The sequence below is a fragment of the Alosa pseudoharengus genome, unplaced genomic scaffold, assembly GCF_046254945.1.
Source record: "Alosa pseudoharengus isolate Yale_2024_CS ecotype anadromous, Long Island Sound unplaced genomic scaffold, YU_APseudo_1.1 YU_APseudo_1.1_scf_6, whole genome shotgun sequence".
NCBI lineage: Eukaryota > Metazoa > Chordata > Actinopteri > Clupeiformes > Clupeidae > Alosa > Alosa pseudoharengus.
This window is the reverse complement of record NW_027468848.1, coordinates 11,069,721-11,093,628: the sequence shown is the minus strand read 5'-3', so window position 1 is coordinate 11,093,628 and position 23,908 is coordinate 11,069,721. Positions and strand designations below refer to the sequence as shown.

The following is a 23,908-nucleotide window of genomic DNA, read 5'->3' as shown; positions in this document are numbered from 1 at the left end:
CTGGCAATGCAAAGCACTACACATATTTTACATGACAAATATTGTCATGTATTGATTCCCAAGAGTCCAAACGTTCAAATGATGTTTAATATGACTATGCTACATAACAATCTGATGTATAAAAAATATTTAGAATGTTGGGTGAGGTGGGTAAATGACCCAAGGCTGTAACAGTGGTGTAACAGGTTAAAGTGACAGGCAATTAGACATACACACCAAAAATGCATTGACATTTACGACAAGTGAAGCTTAATAATTTAAATATCAATATGATGTATTCAAATGACTAAATATGTGTATTGTTTAGCTATTAGTAATTATGCAGATCATTAAATATTCTACATAATAAGCAAAATATATAAAGTTTATATGAATTCATGTGTGTGTGTGTGTGTGTATGTGTGTGTAAGCAAAATATATAAAGTTTATATGAATTTATATATGTGTGTGTGTGTGTGTGTGTGTGTGTGTGTGTGTGTGTGTGTGTGTGTTTGTTTGTGTGTGTGTGTGTGGTGGGTCAATCAAAGATTACACAATATTCAATATTACTGATGGTGTCAAGGTGGTGGGGGCCCCCAAATCAAATCAAATTTTAAAAATCAAAAGTATCAAAATCGAGTGTCTTCCCTTGGTATCAGTATTGAAACATTAATTTGGGTATTGTAACAACAGGCGTTGGGGATGTATCCCCACCAAAGCTGAGACCAAACCTACATGTACACCCTTGGGATGTGATAACAGCATCTATCTGTATCTGGGGTCTTTACATTTCTGTCCTGCTGTATGTGGTGTGGGTCAGCTTCACTGATGATTCAGTAGCTATCCAAAATCCAGGATAGAGTGTGTGATCAAATGTTGTCTGCTCTCTGTGTAGGAGGGTCATTGTGTCAGAGATGCTGTAGAAGGCCAGAGTTCCTGCCCTGTGATCCACATACACTCCTATTCTGGAGCTGGCCACTAGAGGGAGTTCAGTCCCTTTATTATTGTAAAATAAATGTGAGGTGGAGCTGGAGAGTTTCAGCCTCCAGGACTGATCATTACATCCAAACAAACACTCATGACCTCCTCCTTTCCTGCTGATGGTTTTATATGAGACTACTATATAAACACACCCACTCCACTCCACCTCCCAGTAGCAGCGTCCAGACACACCCTCTCTACACAGCACCTGACAACACTTATCAAATCTCTCTGGATGATCAGGATATGACTGGAACTCATCGCTCCTTTCCACCCTCCTGTTCCCCTCAGACAGATGGAGGTTTCTGTATGCTGTGTTTGGATCCAGTGTGAAGTGACAGGAGTCTGATGGAGGAGAAGAGAGAACAGGACACACTGAGCATGGCAGGCCGAATTAGCATTTATTCCAATATCTTGATGTCAAACTATGGTGCCCAATACTAGTGAGCCTTTTCTGTAAACTAGTTAACTAATGAACCACATTTTTCTGCATTAGTTAAAGGAGAATTCCGGTGTGATTTTGACCTAAAGTGTGTTGAAACATGATACAGAGTGTGAACGTATGTCTCATAGCTCATTATTTTCGGCTTGTTCCCTGCACTCAGAAATCTGGCGCTAGTTAGCCGATTTCACCAACAGTTTTTTGATAGGGGTGCCTCGGGCATCGGCCTAGCCATGCAAATAAATCACTGTTTTACACCATTTACGAGGCTCAAAGTAGCTCCATACTTGATTGGTAGACTTCCGAGGGCCTTGACATTTAAAACGAGACATTGAGAACTATGAAAAAGCACTGGTAGTTTATTTACAAGACAATTTATACAGACATTACCTTGAGTAAGTTTACCGTTCGCCGCCAACTTGAATTTAGTCACGATGAGTCGAGCGACGAGTATGAATGAACAGGTATGTTAAGGGATCAGATTCCAAAAATAATTCAGTGGAACACTAAGCACACTAGTCATCAGTGGTGGAATGTAACGAAGTACAAATACTTCGTTACTGTACTTAAGTAAATTTTCCACGTATTTGTACTTTACTTAAGTAGAATTTATAGTGCATACTTTTGACTTTTACTTCGTTACATTTTACAGCAATTATCTGTACTTTTACTCCGCTACATTTCTACAACACCATCGTTCCTTTTTACAATACATTTTATGATCAGATTTTTTTTCTCTCTGACAAACACGTTTGTTTTACCAGGGGGCGGGGTTGCTACCAAAGATTCTGGAGCTACGTGCCCAGCTTCTAAATCTTTTAAATATAAGCTTCTATTCTAGACCAGGCAAAGCGTGAGCTTGTAGCCATCTGCATTCGGTAGGCTATATTCACCAGACCCATGGCTACACTGTACATGCAACTGTGTTTCTGTGTGCCTTTCTCTGTCTGTTATCTGCTGCGTTAGGGCCTCCTCTCCGATGAGATTGCTATCCGCGGATCAGCGAAGTTATAGGCTATGCCCATGCTTCTGCCACACATCTGATCATTTGCGGCACAAATGAATGGTAGACTATTATAGAACCGCTGGCCGAAAAAAACGTAGCATTTTCCAGATTAGGAAATATTTCTTAATTGTGTGTGATCAAATAAAGAGGCATAGCCTACAATTGGGGGTAGAAATGTGAGCGCTCATTCAATGTCTACTGTATGTGCGTCTGCGCAAGTTAAAACTGAACCTTATCATGAAGACACCTTCCTCAGCAACTTTTCTGTTCAATCAGCAGAATTGGCATCCACCCGACGTTTCCCTTGTCTACCCCGTTAAACTTCAGGCTCTCGTGTTTTGCTGAATGATATTTTACTCAGCAGATCACCCTAGTAGATGACCAGAATTACAGTCTCTAGAATTGTAGGTCAGAATGTAAACTGGGCCACAGATGGTAAGCACAATTGCATTAGCTTGAAACTATCTAGTCGAGTATAACCTAAAACTAGCTTAATTAAAATACCACAGCCCATACTAATTTTTCTTTTAGAATATAGATATTAAGAGAATAAATCATTATGCAAATACTTTTACTTTTAATACTTAAAGTACATTTAAAAGCAGGTACTTTTTACTTTTACTTAAGTAGGGTTGTCATTGTGGTACTTTTACTTTTACTAAAGTAAATATTTCTCTGTGTATTTGTACTTTTACTTAAGTACTGAGATTCAGTACTTCCTCCACCACTGCTAGTCATTATAGTCATTATATCAACAAGTGTGTAGAGGGAGTGACTACACATAAAACAGTGAAACTATTCCTTAAAGGTAAACTATGCAGTATTGGCAATTTCCTTACTGTTTTCTCGGTTTTTGCTTCTTTTTTGCTGACTCTGTCATGACAAATGTCTGAGAAACTCCATCGCTACCTTTTTCTAGCCGGTGCCTGGCATGTATGTGTATTTGAATGCAGTAAAGCAATTCGTTACACTCGTTATACTTCCTGACACTGAGGCCGTCGGCCCGCCGGCCCACAGTTGCAAGGGTGGTGTTCCCGCTCACAGGCGCTAGGGGGAAGCGAGACGGCCACCATTCAACCCGAAAAAAGTCTTATAACCATTCCAATGACTCTGAAGCTGTTAAATGAAGGTAAATTAAGCTAAAAAACTTGCATATTAAGCTAAAAAACCTGCATAGTGCAACCTGCAAAGAAGCCTAATATAAGCCTATATATATATATATATATATATATATATATATATATATATATATATATTAGTTATACAGAATGTCTATGTATACTCTAAATATATACTCTACTTATCTCTGTAGACATGTTATCTGGAAAACCTGTACAGTATTTATCCAACTATACACTGTACATTATAAATGTATTGTCTACACAACTGCACAGAATACCGTACTCTACCTGCACTTGGTACTGTATTTAAAGCAACACCAAAGCACTTTTCCTCTGTCGCACGCACGCTATTTGTTTATCCAGCACCGGCTTTGCAAATAACAATGTACACAGACAAGGTATGTCGCGTGATTTTATGAAAGTATGATGTATTGCAACATCAGAAGCAAATCAAATTTGTAGTTTCTTATGTGTCATTACATCAAACTACAGATCTGCTACCCGATCTGGCAAACTTGCATAGTGCGGTTATAGCCGATAGAGGGCCGCAAAACCAATGCAAAAGTGCCATTCACCCTGTTACGAGTTGATGAACCACTGAAACGATTTTGAAAGCATTATTTCAAGGTACAAAAAAGTCTTTGGTCTTGCTTTAATGTTTCTTTGCACTTCTGGTTGGATGTCAACTGCATTTCATTGGTTCTGTACTCGCTACATGACAATAAAGCTGAATCTAATCTAATCTAATCTCATCTAAAAAGTGCCGCATGTTGACTATTTGACTAGTTAGGGTACAACCGAGTGATTGAAACAGGGGACGAATTAAACATTCCCGTTTTCTCCGAGTGCAACAACGATAGATAGTCATCATTTGGGAAAAACATAGAACATGTTAACCTCCGTTGCTCAGCCAAATGCCTTCCTGTTACATCCTTTTATCACGGAGTTACAGGCGATACATGATTATTGTCAAAAGTAAACTTCATTATTGGATTATTTTTTATTATTATCAAAGAGTAAAGATGTTTTTTTATCTAAATGTTAGAATTCATACTGATTCAGTAGACTATTTAGTCCTCTCCCCAATCCCAGACTTTCACATTGCATGTTTGTTTGCAATGGATGCAAAACAGCATATAATGCTAAATGTCTATTTTTATATAGCTGTTTCATTAGTCCCGACCAGGCAGTAAACCCTATTTATTTTTAGTCAATGCATGCCTATCTGTGTTCATACTATATTTTATGCAAGTGACAAATGGAAAAGCAGTTTTAAGAAAGATGGAAATATATCTTGGTATCAGATAGGGGGTCGAGTTTTACCATGTTAAAGCAGGGATTAAAGTGAAAAAAAATCGTTTGACTGAACTTTTTTCAGGCCATAAGTCATACGTTGTTCATATCTACCTATAGAGATAGCACCCCTTTTGCGGTCGTGACCTATTGGTTTTTAATGCACAAAAAGATGCAAACAGCAAAGTAAAGGGAGTATTCGCCTTATTCACACGCCGGCCATTGTTTAAACCAAAACGAGGCTACAGGGTACACTATATACTTAATGCCACCTACAGGTGAATGCATAGAACATAACAATCCTATGGTTTGTGTACCCTGTAGCCTCGTTTTAGCCGCCAATGGCCACCATGTGAATAAGGCGAATTGAGTGTTCTTGATTGAGATTGAGTTTTCCTGATGAACAAAAAAAATGTTTTGTACCATCCCTAACCATTGCTGATTAGCCATTGCTGTTCTTTTCTATTGCAGCAATATTGTAGAAAGGCTTTAACACACTCTTATTTAATTACTTCAGACCAAAAGTGTTTAAAGGGGAGATTTTTTTCTTGTTAATATGCAATTCAACACCAAGTAAAATCTATAAAATCAAGTTTGCAAGACTTCCCATTTCCTCATCAAAGTAACGAATCAGAACATTCTAGATATTGTTCATATTTCCATTTGTTGCCTCATCCGCATTTAATGAAAACATGGTAATTTTGAGTTTTACAGACAACTCAGTTTTCCAATGAGCAGCAATACTGTGTGTGCTCATGCAGGAGGTCTGCGTATTTGATAACAACAATCTGGAGACGGCGCTTTTGTCTTCAGCAACAGATTGTATAAGGTTGACAAGAGGTTGCGATATGGTGAAGGACAGGTCGTGTTGTGCTATGAAAGAACATGCGTAGCCTACTTTCTAAACATAAAAACGGTCAGCCATAGATAAACGTAGCCTACCTCTGTCGTGGTGGCTAGTTGCACCAGGTAGGGAAGATGTCCTGAAGTGCACGAACGTTAACCTCATGGCGGTCTTCTGATTGGTGGCGTGCTAAAACGTTTTCCTATTGCATCCATAAACAATTTTCTTGCAGCGAACCGCGCAAAAGCAAACCCCTGGCACTTTAATTTCTTTACACCATGGCTTGTTAGTTCTCCTCCGTTTCCAACAGCTGCCTATCTCCATTTATTTTTTAACTTTTGACACCTGCCTTCCTTTAGCAACAACGCATCCATGACAGCTAGTAGCCTTGCCAAATAGACGCACACAAATCATGACGCTAATATGCGAGGTTCTGGTAGGCCTACTGGTTATGGTTTTGTGCTATAAATTAATAATATTTTATAGCAAAGTTTTAAGTTAACTATTTTAATTGCATGATTATTTTTTGTCAACATACACTCACAACCTACTGTCGTTAAAAGTGAGGCCTAAGCAAAATAGGCTACAAGGCTGTCTGTGCGTCACAAACACGACTGACCCCCTTACTCGACAGTTCGCGATGATGACAATATTATTATTATTTTATGTTAACACGCTTAGACAAAACCTCCCGTCGCAAATTGTGAAAAACATTGTTGTCATAATAGACGGGATAATAAATTGCATAGGCTACGTTTTATATTGCGTCGCTTTACACATAATGTTAGTTGCATTGATTAAAAACTGTAACAATAATAGTAGCCTACATCGGGTGGCATAGCAGGCTATCTGTTCAAGTCATAGGTGACACCCAAAATGAATGACCTCCCCTGACAAGAGTTCGCGATAGTAAGAAATTGTCTACATTGATGCACGGAAAGAACACAGCCTATGCTTCTTCTCATATCCAAAAAAGTTAAACTGATTGGCCAACCTCATCAGCTGTCTCGATTGTGTCACTATAATCCAACTTTTAGACCGTTATAGTCCTCCATACGTGTTCTTTTTTTTTTAAGCAAACGCTCAAGACAAGTGTGTAGCTACAACATAAACAAAGCGAAACTCATGGCTGACGTAGGCTATCTTCTTGAGCGGTCACTGATTGAGACACAGAAAGTTCTCAAGAACACTATTAGGTCAAACATTTACCTAATATTTGTAGTTGCCTTAAAAAAGGAAAAGCAAAGGTGACAGTCCCCCCCCCCCCCTCCTATTTTTTTTCTCATCGGATTTGCATCGATCTCAAATATGACATTTCTAAAATCAAATTGACGGAAATCCGTCCTACGACGGAGAACTTTAATCCTTGTGTTAAAGGGACACCAGGCAACGTTTTCGTGTTAATTACTCATCTTCGTAAGTCGGTATATGGTTAAATGACTCGTTACAGGGCGAATGAAGACTCTCTCGCCCTCCCCTACTGCCTGTAGGAAGAATATCCCGCTTGCAAGTTCAGTGTATCCTACCCGCCAACCGAAGCAGGCAGGCTAACGAAACGCTAGAGATTGTTGCAAACGTGTGTAAAATGGCAGAGCCGACGAAGAAGCAGCGAAAACCCTTGACAGAAGACGCAAAGAAAAGGAAAAGAGCTTCAAACCGAGCAAGGGGGAGTTTCGTAGAGAGAAAAGCATCAGGCTTGCCTGGTGTCCCTTTAAAGCTGATCATATTCACTGAAACCAACATATGCTCCGACAGAACAACATAAATCAGCCGGTTTTAGAAAAAAAACACACTTCTACCTCCACCTAGAGCCTGCTATTTGTTTTGCAAAAATCCACAGCTCCCGGTTCTTCTGGTCCAATCAGAGCAGGGCTGTGTGAGATCTGACTGTCAATCACAGTCTGATGCGTACTGACGAGCACAAACTCGATGACAGAGTGCTCAGTGGTGGTGGCGGGGGGGGGCATGAGAGTTGTAAACATTAAAAATGTTGGCTAAGTACCCTCAATCTGTCAGACTTGCCAACTGCAGCTTAAACCTATGGTGGCCTGTTGGTCATGAAGTATTAGGATGTGCGGTGTCTTTAACCACGTAAAAACAGAGTGAAATATAATTTTAGTGCATGGTATTTCCATAACCGCAAGATATGCGCTTCACGATATTCACCAGCAGCAATTTGTAGTACCATTCATGATATGTTGTCAGATATTGAAGTTGTGGGAAGTATAGCTTAAACCATATGTTCCTTTTGTCCCGCTTGCCTGTTTCATTCGTACTGGCTAGGAGAGACGAATGAAATAAGACGCACATTCGACTTCTGCTTAAATAACTCCTGAGCGGTTTTGTTCAGAGCTGAAAATGCAAATGCAGCATTGCACACTAGTCGAGCAGTCAATTAATTAACTAGTAAGCATTTATGACTGACTAGTTAACTAGTAAGACCAAAAATGTGGTTTAATAGTTAACTAGTGCATACAATTGTGGTTCCCTAGTTAACTAGTTTACAGAAAAGGCTCACTAGTATTGGACACTGTAGCTTGATATCAAGATATCGGAATAAATGCTCATTCGGCTTGCCATAACTGAGACTTGTATTTGTGTATTTTAGTGTGTGTGTGTGTGTTTGTGTGTGTGTGTGTGAGAGAGAGAGAGAGAGAGAGAGAGAGAGAGAGAGAGAGAGAGAGAGAGAGAGAGAGAGTGTGTGTGAGTGTGTGTGTTTGTGATTCCACAAATACTTGAATGAATGACTCTGTGTGCACATGTTTGTCTCAGTGTTTGTATACTAGACCAACTTACACTTTAAGAACTCCTCTCTGGTTACTGGCTCAGTCAAAACAGCCTGGACATCAGACACTGAGAAAGAAAAAATGCATTATAACTAACCAAACTTGAACGAAAGTGAAGATGGAGATGCACTCATTCAAGCATCACTGATCTTCCTCAGGATGGGAAGAGCAGGTTCAGAACACCTTCAGATGTGGGGGCTGCTGGTCTAGTGGTTCGGGAGCTTCCAAATGGAACCTAAAGGTTGTGAGTTTGATCCCAGGGGCTGCCACCATTGTGCCTCTGAGCAGGGCACCTAACCCCAAGTTGCTTCAGTAGATCCTGTAGTTAGTTCATAAGAGTGTCAGCTAAATGACTATTCATTTGAATGTAATGGAACCATTTGAATCAATTCCTTAACCCAACAAACTGCAGTTCAAATGGGTTAATATATTACACATTGAATACCAAAAAAAATCTAGGTACAAATAACATGAGAAAGCATTTGCAGGTCACTTTGCCTAATTAATGAATCATCACACTGTTAGCCATGACCAACATGATTGCATGGACTGAGAAACTCATATACCTGTAACATACCTTTGTTTGTTGTTATTGATGAATCTAAAGATCAATTCAATAGATTCTTATGTATTTTTCTTTTTCTCTTAAACCTTTCATAATAGCATCTTTACCCATAAACTATAATAATTATAACTTTATAACAAAGGGATTCAATTTCTTAATTCTGGCTCATTCCTCTAATGTTTGGCAGCTGAGAAAATATATGAAAGATAAAAGGATTCAGTAAAACTATTCATTTCCTTTACTAGACCCCTGATGTAAAGGCTTAGAGGCTGTTAGAATCAATCATTAAAGACTTACTGGTTGGTGGCAGTCTCTCATTACTGTTTGTTTTTCCGATTGGGAGTTCAGGATCAGTATCTGGGAACCAGCACAGACATTCATTCCACCAGGATCAACAGAACAAACCAACACACATCTTGCTTTGCATAATATTATCTCCATGTTTATAAGAGGTGTGCTTATGGTGCAGATTTTATGTCTCTATTTTATTGTCTCTATTCAAAACATCAAAACTGTGCATGGCTGTGTGTATGTGTGTGTGTGTGTACCTGTATACAGTACAGTAGGCCTACCTGTATTAAGATTATTAAGTGTGTGTATGTAATATTCTGTGTGTGTGTGTGTGTGTGTGTGTGTGTGTGTGTGTGTGTGTGTGTGTGTGTGTGTGTGTGTGTGTGAATTGTAATGAAAGAATGAATGTGTGTGTGTGTGTGTACATGTTTGTCTCATTGCTTGTAGACCAGACCAACTTACACTTTAAGAACTCCTCTCTGGTAACAGGCTCAGTAAAAACAGCCTGGACATCAGACACTGAGAAAGAAGAAATGCATTATAACTAACCAAACTTGAACCAACATGAAGATGGAGATGCACTCATTCAAGCATCACTGATCTTCATCAGGATGGGAAGAGCAGGTTCAGAAGACCTTCAGATGTGGGGGCTGCTGGTCTAGTGGTTTGGGATCTGGGCTTCCAAATGGAACACCTAAAGGTTGTGAGTTTGATCCCAGGAGCTGCCACCATTGTGCCTCTGATCAGGGCACCTAACCCCAAGTTGCTTCAGTAGTTCCTGTAGTTAGTTCATTGTGAGTGTCAGGAGAAGAGTGTCAGCTAAATAATGATTCATTTGAATGTAATGGAATCATTTGAATCAATTCCTTAACCCAACAAACTGCTGAGCAAATGGGTCAATGAAGTTGGTATATTGAATGACCAAAAAAAAGAAAGAAGCATAAAGAAGGACAAACATCAGTGCAGCTTAGTGCCTGGTTTGTTCCACATTCAGTGTTGCGAATTGTGGCCAAATAGTTCAGTCTTTGTTTCATCAGACTAGATGATTTTACTTGTCATTGTCTGAGAGTCGTTCAGGTGCTTTTTGGCAAACTCCTGGCAAAAAAATGGCTTCTATCTGTCCACTCTACCATAAAAGCCTACTGTAATTGCTGGAGTGCTGCACTGATGTTTGTCCTTCTTTACACTTCTCTCATCATCTCAAAAGAACTCTCGATCTCATTCATAGTGACCATTGGGTCCTTAGTTACCTGTCTGACCAAGGCCCTTCGTTCCGGATTACCAGATCTAGGAAGACTGTTAGTTGTTCCAAACTTTTCCAGTTGAGAATAATGGAGGCTACCATGCTCTTGGGCACTTTCAATGCTGCAGAAATGTTCCTGTATCCTTCCCCAGATCTGTGTCTTCACACAACCCTGTCTCGCAGGTCTACGGACAATTCTCTTGACCTTGTATTTCCCCTTGGGGATCAATAAAGTATCTATCTATCTATCTATCTATCTATCTATCTTGACCTTGTGGCTTGGTTTTCACTCCGACATACATACACCATCAACTGTGAGATTGTATAAGAGATGTCTACCTCTTCTAATAATGGCCAATGAATTTATTTAGGCACAGGTGGACTCTTATCAAGTTGTATAAGCATCTCAAAGACCATTGATAGAAGTAGGATCGGTGATGCCAGTAACGCGTTACTTAGTAACCTGTTAGTCTATTTTGACCACTTTTTTCGGTAACGAGTAATGTAACGTGCTACTATTTACAAACCAGTAATCAGATTAAAGTTACTTATGTAAATCACTGTGCGTTACTATTTTTATCATTTTCCTTAGTAAATGATAAAAGTCTTGTCTCGGGGATTAACGACATGTAGGCTATGCTCACGTTTTCAGCATAAGGACAACTCACGTGTAAAACCCTGTCTATGGTAAAACCACGCAGCGACACAAACATAAACAACAATGGAAGGAGGAGAGAGATGCACATTTTATCTATAGTCATTATTTTTTGAGTTTGTGTCAGCTAAACATGACAACATTGTACATTCTGTGCTGGCGACAAAGTGCTGTCTAGCTAGACATCCCAAGTCTCACAAAGTTTTGGGAGTCTCCCACATATTGATAGCGGCTTCCTGACGCCCGCAAATTACATAAAATCTCCCGGAACCTAGAGCGAACAAGAGCATGTAAGCCAGACCGGACTTCAAATCGTGTGTGCATTTGAGTCTAACGCGCACACAACGGAGAGGGAGAGGGGGAGGAGTGGTGAGTGTGTTCCAGAAGCGCATCCAAGACAGAGGGCATCCTGGTCTGTTTTGCTAAATCAACCAATCAGTTTTCAGAGTAGGTGGGCTTATATCTCTTTTCTCCCGAAGTTAATTAATCAGTTCAGTCAGTGTATCTAGGAACAGGAGCATCATGGAAGAGTCAGTGCCCCTCAAAAAGGAACATTTAAGACCCATTTCACATCAGACTACACAAAAGTGTACCCAATTGTCTCATAAGAGTAAAACATAATGATAGACTTTATTTGTAACAGTGACTTTAGCATTGCTCACGGCTGGTTAAATGATTGCAAAAGACTTGTTGAGGTGAGTTTAACAAGTGTAATTTCATTTGCATATTACCCAGGCCTATACTAGATGGCTAGTTGCCAAGGCTACATGAAAAGGCCAAACTACCAAAATCTACAGTACATATTTTACTATCACAATTTATATCAATAGGCCTTCCTTAAGTAGGTTAGGTTGGGATGTCTGCTATACATTGTTGACATTACTGTTTAAATGCACTTCCAGTATAGTGAGTATTGGCAAAACCAGTTATCATTTTTATGTTGAGGCGGTGGGGGTTTTGTCTGCAGCTGCTGAAAGTAACTAATAAAGTAACTTGTACTCTAACTTAGTTACTTTTAAAATCAAGTAATCAGTAAAGTAACTAAGTTGCTTTTTAAAGGAGTAATCAGTAATCAGATTACTTTTTCAAAGTAACTGTGGCAACACTGAGTAGGATGCACCAGAGATCAGTTGAAAGTGTCATATTAAAGGGTCTGATTACTTATGCAAATCGAATTTTTCATACTTTTATTTTTTATAAATTTACAAAACACTCTCAACTATTGTGTGTAGACTGATGAGAGAAAAAATTAACTGAATCCATTTTAAGATGAGCCTGAAACATAACAAAATGTGGAAAACTTGAAAGGGTCTGATTAATTTTGTTTAATTTTGTTTTGATTAATCACTGAATTTCTATAGTTAATCGCGTATCAGCCTACTGGTTAGGGCTTCAGGCTTGTAACCGAAGGGTTGCTGGTTCGATCCCTGACCAGTAGGAAAAATGTGGATAGGGGAAGTGCAGGGGCGGAGCTACGTGGTGGCCAGGGGGGGCCACCACTGATGAAAAGTCGGCCACCCTGCTCCGTTCAGTGAAAAGTAATAAAAAAATTTTTTTTTTTCAATTTTAGAAAAAAAAAGAGTGAGTTCACTGTGTGCTCTGTGTGTTCATTACTGTAATTCACGGATGGGATCAATGCAGAGACCAAATTCCTTGTATACGCAAGTATACTTGGCCTAGAAACCTAGCCTGGGTGCCATTCCGAACTTAGTCCCGCCCACAACATTAGAGGTCGGGAAGTTCGGTCTGGCATTGCTCCAGTGTGGAGCAAGTATGCTCGTCCTAGATCGGGCGGAGCAATCAAATTGGGCTTTACGATGATGGACAGGTGAGCAACAGGTGAGCCTGGTCTATCACGTCATCTGAGCACGCTTAGATTAGGCTTATGTTTGAAATAAAAATGCTGTGGCTAGAAGGATACATGGCTTTTAAGACTCCATATGGAAAATGCATATTATTTAATGAGGTTTTATCACTGAAAACGATTATTTCTGAAAACTTTAGCCAAAGTTGAGATGTGGGAAAACTCGTGGTTTCACTTTCATCAAGGGAAAACAGCGCTGTTGCATTGCGACATGTTTCGTCGTTCGTTTGAACTCTCTGATTGACCACCTGTTCGAGGGATTTGCGACAGCCTTTCCCAGCTGTTTAACATGTTTGTAGCATATAATAATAATAATAATAATAATAATAATAATACATTTTATTTGTTACATAGCGCCTTTCAAAGCACCCAAGGTCGCTTTACACCCTAGACATTTACGCATAAGACAAAAGATGCCGGACGGAGCGGCGTAGGTCGCCAGCGTTCCCGTGACATCAAGACAAACAAACAAATTTACGCACAAGACAAAACATGTCAGTGTTCAACAGAATTATTTTTAAAAAACGGAGGGGATATAGGCTATCAGTTTTTTCCTAATAGCCTATCCTACTACATATCTCTTAGATTTCGCTAATGAGTGCTGTATGAGTTATTGACGGCACTAACTTTTACAAAAGACCAGAAAACAATGTTAAAGCATTTGTGGAGAAGAAGGATGGTTTGTGTGTTTTCTTCCTACACCTCACGGTAAGCTATTTTGTTGCTCTGATTGGTTAGGTCTATCCAATTGAGTGCAGAGGCATTCCCCCCCTGTATCGGTTGAAACACGCCCCATAATTACTTCCCAATGGAGCAGTATCAGACTCATATTCTGACTAGAATTGAGTATGACTACGTCAGGCTACTAGAAACCTGATTTACATTTATATTTCTGAATTTCCAGAAATCCATATTAACAATATAAAGCAATTATTACCAGTGTATCTTGATTGGGATTCAAATAAAAAAAGCAAAGCAAGTTACTTTATTAACTTTAAGATGTAGCTAGGTCTATTTGATTATTTCAGATCAAATTTCAAAGATGTGCAGCAGACCTGAGGCAACAGAATGTACAGTATATGACTACAGGAGGAGGACAAGGCAGAAGCCTACTAGGAAGCAAAGTTCTTAGAATCTTTGCTAGGGGGCAATTCCATGCAAAGGTCATCCTTACCATGGAAAAAAAAAGTTGTGCATACGCAAATAGAACTGTTGTTAAAATCTTTATTTAGGTCTATATTTTATTGTTTGTAACTGATCTGATTGAATTTGATGGATAATTACACTCTTTTTACATCATAAATATGGTGTGCAACCATACAGAAACAAAATTTTTCACATGGTAATATTATACATATTTAAAAAGTGGATAAATGGACCCAAGGTTCAAACAAATTGTGTCATTTGACAAATTCCAGATTGACAAGGGAATGGTAGAGCAATGTCTATGCTCAGCTTGCATTTAAGAGCACAACTCCTTACATTTGTAAGGCTTTTGTTTTTAAGTCAGCAAGTTCCATGGCCATGTCACATCCATAACGTTTTATAGGAAAAGTTTATGCTACACATACAGTGTTGATGCGACAATGTCCATAGTGTCTGTGCAAAGCTGATTTATATCAATGTAAAGTGTTATGACCAAATTGTGCCCCTTTTTTACTTTTAAAACCTTTAATGGTGCGTTATGGATGTGACGTTATGGATGTTACATAATGTGAATTTACAAGACTGGGGACTTTATTATACCTCAAAGCCGATAAAACGTCTGTTCTGGTGGCATGTCAGTTTCAACGCATTTCACCTTAGTGTTTACAATTGACATTTCAAAGAATATTAGGTTGATCAAAACCACAGGGAGGCCTTGCCTAACCATTAGCAAAACAAACATAATATTAAAATACCTCCAGTGATTAGCCTAGCCATAGCCTATTTTCAAGTGGCCTAATAACGAAAATCTGAGCAATTATCTTCCTGTAACTGTCATACTGTTGTTGTACAGTAACTGGATTATCGTGTTAGCTGGTGAAGATGGCTGACTTTGCAGCTGGCGTTAACATAGCAACCTCCTTCTGTTGCAGATCTGTTCAGCCTGCCGTTCACGTCTGTTTAACAAAGTTTAATTTTAAATGTGACGCGATATGCCATCATTTGAAGTGTCAGGTCCTCTGTAGCTAATACCCACAGAGTAACATTAGTAAGGGCAGCAATAAACTAGATGTACCGCATAGCGGTACATCTAGTTTAATAGCCGGTCTGTATGTGTTTATGTGTGTGTGCGCTTGCCTGTCTGTATGTGTGCGACTGTGCGTGAGTGTGTGTGTGTGCGTGTGTGCACGTGCGCATGCATGTGCTTTATGTGTGCAAATCACAAATGAGTGGGTATGGGTTAGGTTGATGCGGGCTCTTGAGACTAACATACCATATATATTTTGTCATCTTGGGTGCAACGGTTCAGGTAGGGCTAGTTATTTAGGGGAGTGGCCACCAAGGTTCATGTTCCCTGGTGTTTCAGTAACCCGGGAATCACTGACCAAAATTGATGACGGTAAAAGAAAAAAATAAATGTCTTTTTTATATTTTGAATGACTTGTTGTCCTGATTCTTCCTGTGAATCTTAGTGGGCTGAGGAAGCAATAATTTCATCGCTAGTTTTTCATGATTACTATTTCAATTATTTCATATCAAAATTCACTACTTTATTATGTGTTTTATGTAGTTTGTCGAGGACTGGTTCAGACACGTCACATCCATAACGTGAAACCGTCACATCCATAACGCCAGTTTTTCCTACATAATGCATTATGAAAATGATGCATAGTTTCAAAAACACACTTTTTGTGTTCATTCAAGTCTCCTTCATGCTACATATATCATAGTTTCGGCAGTTTCCTTCAAAATTCACAGAGTTTGTACAAAACATGTAATCTCTCACAAAAGTGTGTCCATTTCATGTCACATCCATAACACTGCTAAAATGCCTTGTATTCTTAGGATGAAATTGATTATATGAAATTTGAGGATTTCTCAGTATTCAGAGGACAGAGGTTACATTAAAAGTTATGCAAATTAATTCACTGATACTAATTTTGCCCCCACTCTAAGGCATTTTGTTTACCAATATGAGTCCAATTGTCACATCCATAACGCTGGAACTGGTGTTTTCTAACTAGGCCAAAGAGAATGTTAATCCCTCAATATATATATATATATATATATATATATATATATATATATATATATATATATATATTATGTGTGTGTATGTATGTGTGTGTGTGTGTGTGTGTGTGTAAGTTCCCAGCTACTGTATTTAAATCTGAAATGCCAACCTCCCACTGACAAGTACATATGGAGATGCCCTCATTCAAAAGTCCCTCATCTTTATTAAGAGGGTAGGGGCATGTTTAGAGGCCCTCATCTTCATTAGGAGGGTAGGGGCATGTTTAGAGGACCTTCAGTTCTAACCCACAACAATCAGTTCATTATCACAAGACAACTACAGAAGTAATGGGTGCATTTTTAAGGTTACTGTACTGTTTTTTAAAGCAGAATTCTACCTCTGATCTCCATCAGCATCTACCTTTGTTTGTTGTTATAGATGAATCTGAAGATCAATTCAATAGATTCTTGTGTATTTACTTTTCTTTGAAACCCTTCATAAAAGTTTTACAACAATTTTATCCATAAACTATAGAGGGCCTTAATTTCTTAACTCTGGCTCATTCCGCTAAGGTTTGGCAGCAGAGAAAAACTCTTATTCCTTTACTAACTAGACCCCTGATGTAAAGGCTTAGAATCAAGACTTACTGGTTGGTGGCAGTCTCTCTTTACTGTTTGTTCTTTCGATTGGGAGTTCAGGATTAGTATCTGGAAACCAACACAGAGACACTCATTCACCCAGGATCAACAGAACAAACCAACACACATCTATTAGGGCAGCCGTGGCCTACTGGTTAGCGCTTCGGACTTGTAACCAGAGGGATGCAGGTTCGAACCCCGACCAGTAGGCACGGCTGAAGTGCCCTTGAGCAAGGCACCTAACCCCTTACTGCTCCCCGAGCGCCGCTGTTGTTGCAGGCAGCTCACTGCGCCGAGATTAGTGGGTGCTTCACCTCACTGTGTGCTGAGTGTGTTTCACTAATTCATGGATTGGGATAAATGCAGAGACCAAATTTCCCTCACGGGATCAAAAGAGTATATATACTTATACTTACTATATGCTTTGCATATATATATATATTAGGGATGCACGATATATCGGCGGCCGATATATTATTGGCCGATAAGTGAAAAAATTAAAATATTATTATCGGTCCGATAACAGAATTATGGCCGATAATTTGCGCCGATATTTTTTAAAGTCCTAATTTAGGCCTATGTAAGGTCCGTCTGGCTACACTGAGCTACTTGAGCTTGGTTGGCTATACTTTTTCCTCAATATAATGTCAGCGGTGTGAATGTATTTCACCACTCTAACAAAATCTGTGGATATGCGTTCATTTGGGAATCTGTGCATCTCAAAATCCTCTCGTGAATTATCCGCCATTTAACCTTACCAGAGCGGAGCTCAGCCCTATCTAAAGTCTTCTTGTGCTGATGTGTTTGCACTTTACCGCGCTGGTCGGGAAAACAAATAAACAAACTCGTTAGTGGGACGAGTACATAAGTAGGCCTAGTTCTAAGTTGTGTTTTAGTATTATATTTGCATTACTTTAGCTTGGGTTTTGTATTATTACCTAGAAATATGCTAACCATTCCTGCTTCAGTTCCAGACAGGTCATCATAATAAGTTATTAAAACCTTCGGGGCTAACCCCTTTCATTTCTGCTGCAGCAGGTTGTAGACGGACATAAGATACAGTCTGAGGAGTTGCAGCTTTATTCAGTTACCCGCAGTTGAAACTAAACCTAAGTTTCCCTCACAAACTCTGATTTGGTCGCTATACTGTAGCTTATTCCCAGCTGAGCCGTTTATGAGTGTTTAGTCCTAAATGAAAACGATTCATACTCTCTAGCCACTCACTCGCAATTCACTGACGTCAGGTTCACTTAAAGGAGCCACACATACTGTAGGGCTAGGCTACTGTTATGTTGACTGCTGTACTATTGAGGACTATTATGAGTTCTGTCCATCATTTGGTGGTAGGTAAAATTACTGCAATAAAATTATGCTTATTAAATGCTTTCCCCAAATCACTTTTCACAATTTTTTTTCAAGAGTAATATTATCGGTTATCGTATCGGTATCGGCCACAACAAACCAATAAATATCGGTTATCGTTATCGGCCCTAAAATTCCATATCGGTGCATCTCTAATATATATATATATATCAGTATCCTCTACCTCTTTAGGAAATGCTTGTTTTTAGTATCTACAACAGGAATGAACAGGAATGTTTTGTTTTGGGCATGTAATTTAATGACAGACTCACATTCTAAAGACTGGATGATCTTGATAGGTGTCACTGTTGAGAGACAGAGAAAATACAGTCAAAATAAATCCATAATTATTTGAACATAACAGTGTCTTGTAATAGTAGTTAAAGCAACACCAAAGAGTTTTTTGTACCTTAAAGGGACACCAGGCAACGTTTTCATGTTAATTACTCATCTTCTTAAGTCGGTATATGGTTAAATGACTCATTACAGGGTGAATGAAGACACTCTCGCCCGCCCCTACTGCCTGTAAGAAGAATATCCCGCTTGCAATTTCAGTGTATCGTACCGATGCAGGATCAGTTTACATCCTGCATCCACAGCACAGAGGCAGGCTAACGAAAGGCTAGCGATTGTTGCCAACGTGTGTATAATGGCAGAGCCGGTGAAGAAACAGCGAAAACCCTTGACAGAAGATGCACAGAAAAGGAAAAGAGCTTCAGACCGAACAAGGGGGAGTTTCGTAGAGAAAAAGCATCAGGCTTGCTTGGTGTCCCTTTAAAATAATGTTTCCAAAATCGTTTCAGTGGTTCATCAACTCGTAACAGGGTGAACGGCAATTCTGCATTCACTTCGTGGCCCTCTATCGGCTATAACCCCACTATTTAAGATTGCCAGATCGGGTAGCAGATCTGTAGTTCGATGGAATGAGACATAAGGAACTACAAATTTGACTTGCATCTGATGTCGCAATACATCGTACTTTTAGAAGTCATGCAAAATATTCTACTTTGTTTGTGGACATCGTTATTTGCAAAGCCGGTGCTGGATAAACAAATAGCGTGCGTGCGACAGAGGAAAAGTTATTTGGTGTTACTTTAATGATTGCGTCCACAAGATGTCTCTCCAACCTGCTGCAGATATCTTGGTTACTTCCTGCTTGAACATGCCATTGAGCTGCACCTTCAACGCAGAGACAGATTTCTTCACAGCCTCAAAAGAGAAACTTTCACTGAATGTCATGCTGGTTGAAACTGTACTGCAAATAGCACCAGTGACTGACACAACATTCTGCAGAGAGAAATAAACAGAAGGTGATGGGGGGGGGGGGCACAACATACATACTGCATTGAAAGCAATACAATCTATTTTCTACCTCATCACACAGCACACATATTGACTTTATTACACACTGTTCATTTGGACATATGTCATACAGTATGTTGCACAGAAAATTATAAATAGTAAATACTCAGTCTTTTAATTCCAGTTTCAGGGGGGCAGGCCAATGTTACCTTGAGGAAATGGATGTGATCCTCTGTCTGTGAAAACTGCTCAAATTCAGCATCTCTCCTCTTCAGCTCAGCAATCTCCTGCTCTAGTCGCTTCAGGAGTCCTTCAGCCCAACTCACCTCAGCCTTCTCCTGAGCTCTGATCAGCTCTGTCACCTCAGAGCGCCTTCTCTCAATGGAGCGGATCATCTCAGTAAAGTTCCTCTCACTGTCCTCCACTGCTGTCTGTGCAGAGCTCTGTTAGGAGACACACAAAGAGGAGGGCAGGAGACACACAGAGGGAGGTGAAGCTGAAAGTGTTTCATGGTGTCAGTGGTTCTTTGTGTGCTGTAGAGATGACAGCACAGTTACTCACTCACAATCTGGCCCAAAGGTGGAATTAGAACTTGATACTGCTAATGTTGACTCCTCCCATCGCCCAGAATTCAGCAGTTATATCAGGTTTAATTTGACCTACGAATTAGAACTCTTACAGTACTGCCAGTTTTGGCTCATATCACCATTAATCAGCATTAATGTTATTTTGCAGCTTAATTACTCATGTCTATTGATTTTGCATATGTCTGCTATTTATCACAAATTCAGCACATATCCATTGTTAAGCAATAGACCAAAACAAAATTCATTCCGATAAATGACAATATGGGTATCTGTGAGCTGTGATATTAAAGGTGCTCTAAGCGATGTCATACGTTTTTTAGGCTAAAACATTTTTTGTCACTTACCTCCCCGTAGTTAGCTGCCTGTGTACTGAATACACTGTAAATAAATGCAATCTCTGTGGACACCCCAGGCTCCAAAAACAGCCACAAAATGTGCAAACCTTGCCCATAAAAACACAGCAAACTGACGAGATGTGCGTTTAGGAAAGTTTCAATTGCACGGGAGGGAGAGGGAGGAAGTAACGAGCTAGCTTTCTGTTTTGTTTGAACGTCAACAGAAGTGATGTTACATAGCATCACTTTGATCACCTTTAATGACAATAACATTTGGGAGCAAAAACCTTCATCCATCTGGTGTTATCTTCTCACCTTGAGAGTCTCCACAGCCTTCCTCAGTTTCTGCAGCTCCTTCTCTCTCTCCTGGATTATGTGCTGGAATCTCCTCTGGGTCTGCCCCAACTGCTTCTGTTAAAAAATATGATACAAACAACATGAACTCATTTCATTTGGAGAACTGGTATTAAGCTTTAAACACAAGTCAAGCTGGCTGTGTGCCTGTAAAAACATGGAACCTTTTGTGCGGTATCACATTCAGGTTGATGCTGCCATGACAATGTCTGACAGGTTATACAACATTTTTCATTTTGCACCATGATTTCCTAGTTCATGTCTTCTATAATGAAAAGAGAGTCTGCAGAAAATCAGTTGACTTTAAGAATGTTCTTTTGATTATTCAAACACATTATATGTGTATCAGTGCTTTCAAATAAAATGAAGACACAAGTGTAGCTCCAGTGCTCACCTGTTTGTTTTTCCATTCTGCAACAGCTGTGACTCTGTCATGGCCTTTATGGTCGTCCATCACACACAGATAGCAGATACAACTCTGATCAGTACGACAAAATATTTCAAACACTTTCTTATGACGGGGGCACACCCTCTCTTGTAGCTGACCTGTGGCATTAATCACTGAATGTTTCCTTGGATTGACATCATTGTGAACTTTGAAGTGAGTTTCACAGTAAGACACAACGCAATCCAGACAGGACTTCACAGCTTTGAGTTTTCTCCCAGTGCAGACGTCACACTCCACATCTCCAGGTCCAGCATAACATTGAGCAGGAAAAGCAGCCTGGATTCTGGTCTTCCTAAATGTCTTCATTATTTCAGCAATCAGAGGGTTTTTGTAGAGGACAGGTCTGGGAGTGAAGGTGTGTTTGCACAGGGGGCAGCTGTAGACTCCTTTCTGATCCTCCTGATCCCAACAGTCCTTAATGCACCTCATACAGAAATTATGTCCACAGGGAATAGTCACTGGATCCCTCAGCAGATCCAGACACACTTGACATGTGAAAGAGTCTCTCTCCTGAGAAAGCGCCTCCGCCATTTTCTACCTCACACAAACACCAAGCACACACTCTGAGAACCAGCAGCAGAGTAAGAGTTTCGTTTCTGTTTTGCTTCATCAGAACTCTCAGGAGGAGGACAGGTAGGGCAGGTGGAGGAGGGTGGGGATGAGGGAGTAGCCAATCAGATGCCTGTGTGTCTTATTGTATTGAGTGACTGGAAAAGGGGGTTGGATCAGATTGATATGTAGGGCACGAACTGAAGTGGACTCAGCCAGAGACTTTCTAATGTGGAGACACAGCACTTAAAAAAATCCTCCATAGAAAGGCATGGGGCTAGTTTGTCACGCCAATATGGCCGTTGTCTACACATATCCCACCCCTTCCTCGGCAAAACGTTGACATGTGAATACATTGAGCCAATCATGTGGTGTGATGTGAATACATTGAGCCAATCATATGGTGTGTTGTGAAGACATCGTGCCAATCATGTGTTGTGATCTCGCTGCTGGAGCAAGATTGGTGTCGTGAAGCCTTGCGCACACGCATTTCTGCCGAAATGGATGCCCGACGAGTGCCCAAAAAGCGTTGTCATATGGCCGCCGAGTGGAGGAATTGTCTAAAAGGACTTTGACTCAGCACACTGTGATCATGTGCAGTTATAGATAAATTCTGTGTTAAGAATCAAGGATTCTTAGTTAGGTGAGCCTCAGTGGTGAGATCAGTGTGGTGTGTTAAGAGTCTGGTCTGGTGTTAAAGCACCACTGGTCAGTAGTAATGACCAGGCAGAAGACCAGTGTGCTTAATTTGACTGTAATCACATAGACAGCAGAGAGAGATTCCGACACCTCATGTGAGGAGATATGAGAACAGCACACATGTGTTCTGGTAAAAGCCATATTTCAGCATGTCTGAGATGGTTGGCTTTTCAGACACTGTACATCAAACCGGTTGTGTAAGGTTAATCTGTGAACAGATTCTTCATATAAGGGGAGTCAAGGCCCTGATGTAAAAACACTACATACAGAGCTGTTTCCCCGTCTCCACATTTCTACTAGGGGTGGGCATATCGATCCAAATATCGATAGGATCGATACCAACATTGGTATTGGTATCGGATCGATACCAGCGTGATGGGATCGATACTTTAATTTTAGTTCACTTTCAATCAGGGCTTTGAACCGATTTTTTTTTCCAATCGGTTCGTTCCGAACAGAAACGGAATTATAACGTTTCCGGTTATGAGTTCCACCAATAAATTGACGTTCCCGAACCGGTTAGAACAAAAAAATACTGTTCCCGGAACGGTTAATTTCGTTCCTGTCAGCTGTGCTATAATGCTATAGAATTATGTCACATCTTTCTCATCCAGCTTAAACCAAATGTTATAATATTACAACCATTATTACATAATAATAATTATATTATTAATAATAATAATAATTAAATAGGCCTACAATTATTTCAAATGTGTAGTTTATTGTTAAAAGAGAAAATTTCCACACAAACGTAACGACATTATTAAGACACATGGTTATGTCACTCGGGCAACAACAAATTGCAACTGTCGTCGGGGGAAAGGCTATCTAGTAGGCCTAATCAGGGGCGCCTGCAGGAATTAATGCTATGGTACACACACCCATTAACCCCCCCACCTCCCGCAAAAAAAAATCACTCGTGAACAATATTTGTCCGTTTTAGGTCCGTGCATTGGTCAGCAAAAAAGTAGCCTACATAGCATAACAACATCCACATGCAATAATACAACGACAATGTCTACAATGACCTATTCATTTGGACAACTTGATACAGCCCTATACAGGCTAAAGTTACATTTAGTTTTGTTCTATCGTAACGTGACGTCTGGCTTTAGCGCAGTCTAACGTTCTGACAAGCACACCAATTGCCTACCTTGCCCATCTGGAATAACTCCTAGCTTTGCTGCCTCCATCCTTTCTGTTTTCGTTGTTTAAACTTGTGATGTCCATGATGAGTATTGAGTTAGTGAATTAGCTCAACATTGTGTGCTGATAACCATATATAGATAGCCGAGTAAAAGAAAACAACAAGTAGCCTATTGCGTGTCTGCGTGCGTATTCTCTCTCCTGCTCAAACAAAATGCGTGCACGTTAATTTTTCACTAACTTTACGTAATAGATGGT

The 23,908-nt window shown here is 39.9% G+C and overlaps 1 protein-coding gene across 1 annotated transcript; it reads right to left on the bottom strand.

Moving 5' to 3' along the window:
- Positions 1–21,817, bottom strand: LOC143106355 (E3 ubiquitin-protein ligase TRIM16-like). The gene is made up of 10 exons (XM_076270632.1): positions 21,203–21,817; positions 20,770–20,865; positions 19,742–19,975; positions 19,358–19,517; positions 18,503–18,535; positions 16,878–16,937; positions 9,771–9,827; positions 9,315–9,374; positions 8,463–8,519; positions 1–1,305 (listed from the first exon to the last, which is right to left on the bottom strand). The coding sequence occupies exons 1-10, from the start codon at positions 21,785–21,787 to the stop codon at positions 764–766; spliced, it is 1,884 nt and encodes a 627-aa protein (XP_076126747.1). The 5' UTR covers positions 21,788–21,817; the 3' UTR covers positions 1–763.
- Positions 21,818–23,908: the final 2,091 nt, after the last annotated feature.